The sequence below is a fragment of the Lepidothrix coronata genome, unplaced genomic scaffold (genome assembly GCF_001604755.1).
Source record: "Lepidothrix coronata isolate B3197 unplaced genomic scaffold, Lepidothrix_coronata-1.0 Scaffold138, whole genome shotgun sequence".
In the NCBI taxonomy this organism is placed as follows: Eukaryota; Metazoa; Chordata; class Aves; order Passeriformes; family Pipridae; genus Lepidothrix; species Lepidothrix coronata.
This window is the reverse complement of record NW_016690318.1, coordinates 2132705-2142249: the sequence shown is the minus strand read 5'-3', so window position 1 is coordinate 2142249 and position 9545 is coordinate 2132705. Positions and strand designations below refer to the sequence as shown.

The window sequence follows — 9545 nt, the reverse complement described above, 5'->3', positions numbered from 1 at the left end:
CTCCAGTCACTCTGTCCCCAGCCTGTAGCGCTGCAGGGGGTTGTTGTGGCCAAAGTGGAGGACCTGGCACTTCACCTTGTTGAACCTCATCTCGTTGGAATCAGACCATCTCTCCAGCTTGTCCAGGTCCCTCTGAAGAGCCCTCCTGCCTTCCAGCAGATCAACACTCCCCCTCATCTTGGTGTCATCTTGCAAATTTGCTAATGGTACACTCAATCACCTCATCCAGATCATCAGTAAAGATATTAAACAGAACTGGGCCCAACACTGATCCCTGGGGGACACCACTAGTGACCGGCCACCAACTGGATGCAGCACCATTCACCACCACTCTCTGAGCCCGGCCCTCCATCCAGTTCCTAACCCAGCACAGAGTGCCCCTGTCCAAGCTGCGGGCTGTCAGGTTTTTCAGGAGTATGCTATGGGAGAAAAATTATAATTATGGGGAACCAAGTAAAACAAGACTGAAACTAGTGTTAATTTTCTTTTATATGTCAAAGGAAGGATTAAGGTAGTGCATGATCTACAGTAAAACCTGTAGCTTGGGAGAGCCACTAGATACATCTGCAAGAATTATAAGACTTCCTGTAGGCACACAGGCATTTACATTACTTTTATCATAAAGGTATGGTTCAAAGCTCAGTTTTGAGCTCTATATACTACAGAAATATCATCCCCAATGATTGCTAAACTAAGGTGTACATATTTTGTTATTTTACATCACCTCTGGGCAGCACTGACAAGTTAAAAACACAATACCCCAGGAAAAAATATTGTGCAGTGAGCAAATTATGGCAAAACAATATTTTGACTCTAGCAGAAAAGATGGCTTAGTAGTATCTGAAAAGCAGGCATCTAATTATTGTAATATTCCCTGCTGTTATATTCCATTCATATAAAAACCCACATTAAAATAAGAGGTAAAGTTCAGTTCCATTTACCCTACTGATGCCCAATACTCCTCTTTCTCTGATAATTTTTGCTTCTCTACAACCTTTATTTTCTTAACAAAAAGCACTCCAGGGTTGTCTGTCCATCTCCTAAATGTAGCCAACTTTTTTTTGATTTTGCTGAAGCATGTACATGGTGCCTCTCATATTCCACTCCAAAATTCAAATGCACCTAAGTGCAAACCATTTTTGAATTTATACAAATGTCTGAAGAATCAAAATCTAAAGTTAATAATCAACAATAAAGCAAGATCAGTATGACAGCAAGAGATGAAGAAATCAGTAATGAGTATAGAAGAAGGAATGAACAGCAGATGAATTAAAAATTCTACTGGGTAAGAAGTGTCTATCCATGTACGATTAAGGTCAGAAATATAACCTCAGAAGTTCTAATGAGCTGAAAAGAAGAGAGTCTTATCAACATGAGACTGACTGGCTGTTGGAACAAAAAACCAACACAACAAAACAAAAACAAATCCTCAATGTAATTTGCAGCTAGACTGTAAAAAAAGATCTGAAGACCAGTGATGCTGAATATTATCTAAAGATTAGAATTACTGCAAGTCACTGAGCTCCACACACAAAAGCCATACATTGTGCCATCACAAATCTATTGGCACCGCATACTCCTGATTCCTATAGACTGAAAAATTAAAGGAAGTTTAGAAAGAACAATTAAGGAAGATAATAAATGAAAATTGGAAGTAAAAGAAACAAGACCAGCTAAATAAAACAATCCTTTATTGACTGAGAACTACCCCCAAATTTCTGCAACCTCTTCTTTTCAAGTTAAAGAGAATACCTATGTAATTTTTATCCAGCACTGGTTTACTAATCAAGGAGCAGTTAAGGAAGAATCTTTTCACTGGTGAACTTGTCCATGTTTGTGACACACTGTAAAGTCATACCCAGATTACTGAACCTCCACTTTACTCCTCACTCCCACCAGCAGCCTCATGGGGAAATCCTATTACTATAACAGTGAAATAAGCTGAGCTGCCTTACAGCTGCAGAATACATTGTCCAGCCTTAACTGGTGACAGAGCTATGAGCACAAGGACTTTGACATACACTTGTCTGCCAGAGGATGAGAATACAATAAATATGAGGATCTACGCTATAAACCACATTCCCAAACATGACAGTTGCCCTAGATTAAGAAGGATAAGCGTGAGTTTAAAAAAACCCACCACAATACCAAAAGCAGTGCCCAGATAAAAGAGCAGTGAAAAAATACTCAAAGAAATGCAAAACAAATCGTCACAGCCAAATCATCCTCAAGTTTTCACACATTCAGCTGTAAAAAAGCAAACCAAATAATTAAAACTAGATGGAGATGAGTATACTTGACTATTCGACATACTGTGTAGTCAATGACCTTGGTAACACTAAATATTTATGAAATTGCTTTGGAAGTTCACACACTCTCTAAAAATTGAATGAAAACAAATCAGCTGTTGGATCTGTTTGAGACAAAAATACCAACTTCAAAATCTGCTATATAAAAATACACAGTTATTCTTCTGTTATCAAAAAAAGCATATCTTTATGTATTGAACATGACATTTTTCACTTGTTTGTAATTTTGTACTCCTTTAAAAGCATTTAGCTCACATTTAATTATCATGTTCAATATATTTATTAATTATCATTATCCACTGTCAAAACAGCAGTAATTTTTGTTTAAAACCTTTTGCACAGATAATCATATATACATGCACCTCCAGGGTTTCTAAGATTTTGAAAAATCCTGACCTGGGGAGAGGTATAATTTTATTAGTTTAAGTTAAACTATTAACATTTTAAGGAAAGAATATTGTCCTAATTAGTCATAAGGTGTACTGCACAATTGCAGCAAGATCACCTAAAATCACAAAATAATTTTAACCATCCTCTGCCTCTCTTCCATATACCTGCAGATAACTTCAGTATTCATCTAACTTTAAATACATTTTTGTTTGACCTTTATATCTGGTGAACAGGACAACTCTTTTGTCTTGTTCCCTAAAACTACATAAATAAACTACGTAAATACTCCACTGCACAGGCATCATTACAGCTGTAAAATTACTACACACCAAAAGTTAAAAGCAACATATTAATTTATATATTAACAAATTCTAGGAAATGTACCCAAATATTTTAAAAAGCATTCTTCTCATACTTCACTTAAATGTTATTTTAGCTTAGTTTTGATTTAGTTTCTTTGGTAATATTTTATAGTTTCTTTTCATTCTCTACTGATATGTAAAAAATAGGGAACTACTTTTCACATATCAGAAAGCAAATTACTTGGGCAAAAAAATTTTAGAAGTCTTTTGAATAGCATAACTTAAGATGTTTTTCAACTAAACAGTATTGCAATGTAACTTTGTAATTAGGTGTAAAATTCACAGTATCTTGACTGGAAAAAAAGCCAGATGTGAGCATGAGTTAAAAAGCACAACATTGGCATAAACTTTTCTGAATCTTTAATCAATGGTCCTTTAGAATTTATGGGGCTTTTGGCACTAAATTTCAGAATGACTCCTAGAGTTGCTCTTTACAAACACACTTTAAAAGGGAACAGCACTTTAAAAAACTAAAAAATTGCTATTAGTTTTTCATTACTATACAATAAAATAAAATATATTTAGTGGTAGAAGGCTGTAATACTGTCAATGTCTCTCTCACATTTTCCTATGTATGTTGATAACCACTATCTCAGTTAATGACAGGAGATGCAGAAGATATTAGCTATGATTGTATATTCAAAGTTGGAGCTACTACAAAACTCAGTTTGAATGAAGAAAGCAATTCTCATTTTATACTAGTCTTTTAAATAAACTAAAAATTATTTAAAACAATCAATGTTCTAACGTTCCATACCAAAACACAATGTGTGATCTGTCCCTTTGGTAGATTGCTGCTGCACAGCCAAACTACGCTCAGAACTACTCCCACAGCTACTGAGAATGCTGAAGATGCTAGACAGAGACAAAGAGTAGACATGTTGAAATGCTACAGACACAATAAATACATACACTAGATCAGTATGTAAGTTTCTATTATGAGTGATGTAATACTAAAAATCAACAGTGTAACTTTACGCAGAATCTAATTAAATCAAAAGGCACAAAATATTTGCAAAAATATTTTGCAATCATTTCATGTGAATTTTTGTGAGAATATTAAAAAAGGTAACAAAGGTGCTCAAAAAAATGTTTACAAAGCCAATGAACTTTAATTGGTGGTATTACCTTTCTAATGCAGCTATATAACTCTGAACCCATTATTAAAATAATGGGTGAAGGACAAGTGAACAGATAGTAGAAATTCTACAAAATCTAAGAGGTAGGAAAAAATCCTTTGTTTAGAAGGGATGAAACATGCAGAGAAAAATTTACACTATTAATTTAGAGGCACAGAAGATGAACAAACTACTTTTGCTGCATTTCTAGACTCTGAAGTGAGAACAAGTGGTATAACCACTATGGAACTGACAGACCCTAAAACTACTGGAAAATAGCCCAGACAGTACTATTTAAAAAAATAAAATAAAAAAAGATAACATGCTTTAAAGATTCTGTTCACTTCAGTACTTCTGAAACCATAACAGTTTACACAAACTGTGACAGCAACACTACACACACAATTGAAACCTGTGGTCTTATCTGATAGGAAATCTCAGACTTTGCAAAAGGTGGCAGATACCAGGTGTCTAATAATTCAAATAAAATCTTCTAGAATCACTACCTGTGTATGAATGAACTGGTGCACCAGGTCTGGTCTTGCTGTCCCACAACTGCAGAACTAGAGTCCTATTCCCATAATGGCATGAAAGTAAATCTGTACCTGACAAGTGAAGCAAGGAAGGCCACTGGCCATGGCTGGAGCATACAACACAGGAATGTAAACACAGGTAACACCCACAGAGGGAGATCAGCAGTAGCAGGCCAGTTTAAATCAATTAGTTATTAGCTGTAACTCAGACATTTTAATTCTCAGAAAATAGTGCTAGAATTGTTTCTTCATCCTTTCAAAAACACATAACAGAAAGACTAAAGATTTCCTTAGAACGAAAAAGATCAAGCAAAGTTAATAGTGCAGGAATAGGCATTTTCATTGTCACCTTAATTTTTATAAATCAAAGGTTTTGTCTTGTCAGGCTAAAGACATACAGATGTAACAAAACCATGTAACAGGCCCTCTCCCCAAAATCTCCGAATGTTCAACTGCTCACTGGTTGATGAGGAAAAAGTTAAAAAGAATAATCATGTAAAATCATGTAAAAAGATTTCAGAAGCATGTAAAGGCATGTACAAAGACTCAGAAGCAGAGGGATTTTCATTCCCCTCTTAAGGGGGGGTTGGTCACCCATTCTCTAAAGAGAGAAATAATACTAGAGAGAAATAAAAGCAAAACTTTCAGCTGTCTGACACAAAAGATAAATGCCATCTCAAGAGCCTATTTACATTCTGCAATAAGGAAATCAGACTAAAGATCATGACAGTGAAATGAATTAGAACCTGGAGGGACACTACACAGAGAACTACCCTGTTGAATAAGGTTTAAGGTGGCTGACTTTTAATATGGCTGACTACTGGCAAGTCAGGCATTTTCATCCTCTTCTGCAACTAAAGCAATGGCACTAACAAATCAATACTTGCAATTAAGAAATTGACAAACTAACAAGAACTAATCTAAATTTTGGATATTACATTTAAATACATGCCAGAAATAACTAGAGGTACATAAATGCACAATCAGTTATTACCCAAAATCTTCTGCTTGCTGCAGCACATTTGAATGGGTAAGAGGAAATCTGACACCTCAAACTTGCATGGCAAAGTATGTCTCATTAAGTAGATGGCAACCTCAGGGAAATGCTGAAATACTTCACCTTATAACTAAAATAGTTTAACTTAAAACACTAAGCTGAATTTCAGAATTAAAATTCCCTCGCATTTGTCAGGTAGGGCTTTTACAGAGAAGACTGCTGGGCCCTTAACTCTAGGATGAATGCTTACAGAGATAATGCTTATAGTTTAGCAATAGAGAGAACACATAAAAGCCCATACCTTTTGTTCCACATTGGTTAACAAGGGAGGAATACCAGAAGACGAGGAGTTTGGCAGACCCAGTGCATCGCAAATAGCTTGCACTTCCTGAAGAATTTCATTGTGCTTTTCCAAATGAGAGCCTTTGATTTTCTTGCTGTGCAGTATCTTTAACGCCTGAAGTTCTGTACTTAGAAATACTAAAGAGAAAAGTGTTATAATGGCAGATTTAGAGACATAAATAATTCTGCATCCACATTCACATATACACCTACAATATACACTTAAAAGACAACCATGATAGACGGAAGACTCTCAGTTCTCTTCTGGACAGGTCAGTATCAGTTTCCTATTCTTTATCTAAACTCCCTCTCACCCGACTTCCTACATTCAGTCCACAAATTGCATTTAACTGCTCAACTCACTTCCACCACCAGTTCCTTGGTTAGTTTTGTATTATCACACTGGTTCCTGCTGCCACTCCTTTGTCCAGCTTAAACTTTGACTTCGCTTCTCTCAATCCTGCTTTCACTACTTTCAAATCACACAGCATTTCTGTTCAAGCTGTGCAGAAACCTCTCAGAAAAGCAGGAAGCAAGGTCTCAGTTTAGGTGAACTGGAACTGGATCAAGAGAAGGATCAGGAGGCCTCAGTAGGTTGAACCATAGTTTGAAAACAAATTTTAGTTTCAGCTAAACCAGTTTTCTAACACTTTTCTATTTTCCACTTCTGCACAAGTGAGCTGATGCGTGCTTAGCTGAGCTGTAATGATTGTACACATCAATTTAAAGACACATATAGAACTCTTCAATGTAAATCATACAATAACGATAAGGCATGCATGTAAAATACTGTATTATAGATGGGAAATATGGTAACTACTTACACAGGAGTTTAAGACAATCTTCTTTCCCTCTTAATCTGTCCTTGATGTCTCCAGATATAAGTGATGAATATGGACAAGCCATTTCTCTCAGAAAGCCACTCATCTCAAGCTGGAAGCTCTCTATATCTTTCATACCTATGGAAATAAATCCAAAGTTTATGTCTTTTTACAAAAACATCAAACTGCAATCTAATTTTCTTAACTTATACACTTAAATTGCAGATTTCAACAGCCCAGACAAAGATTAACCACAAACCACACTAGTAACATTTTCTTTTTTTCTTGAAAACGTCCTATGAGCAGACAAGCCTTACGATAGTGTATTGTACTCATGCTTTGAATGAGAAGGTGAATTCGTGTCTCTGAAGACACAAATGCAAAAGAACATCCCAAGGAATTGAACTGTTTACAAAATAGCAGTCAATGCAGTCAATTTTCTGATGAAGAAATTACAGGAGTCATAAGCCCATTATTTTCAGTTAGTTTTACTACTTTTTTGGTGAAAACATAAGTAATATGAAATCTCATCCAAATTCCAGCACTCAACAGAAATTATCAGGTAACGCTACTGAGCATCTCACATATCTACACACAGTGCTGAATGGAACGCTGCATTGGATCAACAAGATGAAAATACCAGGCACTGCAATTTAAGCCATAAAAATATGATTACATGGGTGAATTACTTTTTATATTTATGTAGACCAAAACCCATCCAAAATAACCTTCTTTTTTTTCTTTTGAAACAATCTTCACAACACAAAACCTTAATCTAAGAGGTACATACACAGAAATATCAGCCTCAGCTTGGCTATCTTTCAGTTATCTTGTAAACTTCAACACTGTAACTTCATTGTTAGCTGAACAATATGGGTCTAAATCCACTGAACAAATACAATATTGCTTTACTAAATTTGCATTCATATACCATCTCCTGAAGTGATGCTTTCTTCCATATTGCAAAGTGATTTTATTTGGGAACCTAACCAAACACAAAGCTCAAAAAATTCTGGTGAAGACAATCCATTTTCTGCAGCTTTGTTCAGTGCTTCCTCCTCCAACAGGGCACCCGTGTACCTGCACAGACAGATAAACATTAGCAATAAGAAGCAAGTTTAACATAAAATCTACGTGTTTTTACATTATTTTACTATAAGCTAGTTAGTAACTACACTTGAAGGAATTAATCCTTGGAAGTTACTTTTTTCAAGGAATAATTTAGATTTTTTTTTTTAAACACACCAAAAAATTATTGGTCATTTAGAAACAAAATAGTTTGCCAGAAAATAGGAGGCAGGCATTTTCACATGAAAACAGACTTTCAACTCTCAGTACATCCTTAATAGAGAACTTAAGTATTAATTCAAATGTTTAGTTAAATCTCCTTCTAATATTAGCAATTCACATCCCTAGCAATAAGACAACTGAAAATTAAACTAAATTTTACACCGTTTCTGCTCCGTAGCATCCGAAGCACATCGCGGGAGGTCAGCAGGCACCAAAGAGCGAGGTGCTGCCCGACCATACCCCGCGGCCGCCGCTGTGTGACCGGACCCGGTGTGCGCCCCCGCACCCACGGCGCGGCCGCGCCCCTCTGCCCTCCCCCGCCACACCCAGGGCGAGCCCCCGCACCCGCCGTGACCGCGCTGCCGGGCGAGGCCCGAGGCCCAGCCCCACCGGGCCCACCCGGCACGGCCGCAACGCGGGGCCCGTCCCTCCGCCGACCCCTCGCTCCCCTCCTCTCGCCTCCGCCCCCGCCCCCGCCTCCGGCCCGGCCTCCCGCCCGCGGCGGCGTTGCCCCGCTCCGAGCCCGGCCGGGTTTTTCCCGGCCCCCCGCAAGGGAAGCTGCCGCTGTTCCCCGGTTACCCCAGGGCCTCCAGCGCGTCCAAGATGTCGCTCTCCATCGCCGGGCCCGGCGGCAGCTCCCTCATGCCGGCGCCGCGCGGTGCGCGCCCCAAACCGGCCCTCCGCAACCCGCGCCCGCCAGCGCGTTCCGCTGCCGCAGCGCGGGAGCCCGGGCGGGGGAGGCCCCGGGCTGCCCCCGCCCCTCTGCCGGGCCGCCTCCGCCCGCAGCTGCTGCAGAGCCGCTGAGGGCCGCCGCGCACGTGGCTGGGGATGAACCTTTCGTGGAGGCCAGGCTGGCTCTGCCTTTCGTCCCGCACTGGGGCCCTCACCCTCCCCCCGGCGGGGCTCGTCTCCGGGCCCTGCGGCTGTGCCGCGGACGTGGCCCAAACCCTGCCCAGTGTATCGGCTCACCCGACATCTACCCGCTCCATTGGGCACCAGGCCCCTGAGAAATGCAGGACCAGGGGAGACCACTGCCACCGTTTGGGCCTCCGGACATGGCTCATGCCAGGGCAGCCAGCTCTGCAGCCCTTAGAACTGCTCCAAGCCACTCTAGGACATGGTTGAAAAAAGCAGGTTTTTAGGCCTGGACCTCAGCGGTATTTCTGGGATCTCTCAAATTGTGAAATTCTGCCTGAGACGGTGCAGACCTTGTCTCCAGAGCACCTGTAGCCCTGACTTTCCTCGATTTTGCTGTGCTGGTTTTGACTGGTATAGGGTTAATTTTCTTCCCAGTGACTGGTATGGGGCTGCATTTTGGATTCATGCTGAAAACAGGGTTGATAATGTAGAGATGTTTTTGTTATTGCTGAACAGTTCTTACAC

At 39.7% G+C, this 9545-nt stretch overlaps 1 protein-coding gene across 4 annotated transcripts in view; it reads right to left on the bottom strand.

The window, feature by feature from the left end:
• The window catches only part of FAM98B (family with sequence similarity 98 member B), an 18552-nt gene extending 9303 nt beyond the window's left edge, over positions 1–9249 (bottom strand). For 2 of the 4 annotated variants that reach the window (XM_017827376.1, XM_017827378.1), the window contains exons 1-4: positions 9143–9249; positions 7804–7952; positions 6876–7010; positions 6011–6189 (exon numbers count right to left, since the gene is read on the bottom strand). In XM_017827376.1, coding sequence (XP_017682865.1) covers positions 6011–6189; positions 6876–7010; positions 7804–7952; positions 9143–9219 — 540 coding nt within the window. In that variant the 5' untranslated portion in view covers positions 9220–9249. Of the gene's footprint in view, positions 1–6010; positions 6190–6875; positions 7011–7803; positions 7953–8322; positions 8409–8741; positions 8846–9142 lie in introns of those variants that run through there. The other 2 variants (XM_017827377.1, XM_017827379.1) reach the window with 2 other exon arrangements.
• Positions 9250–9545: the final 296 nt, after the last annotated feature.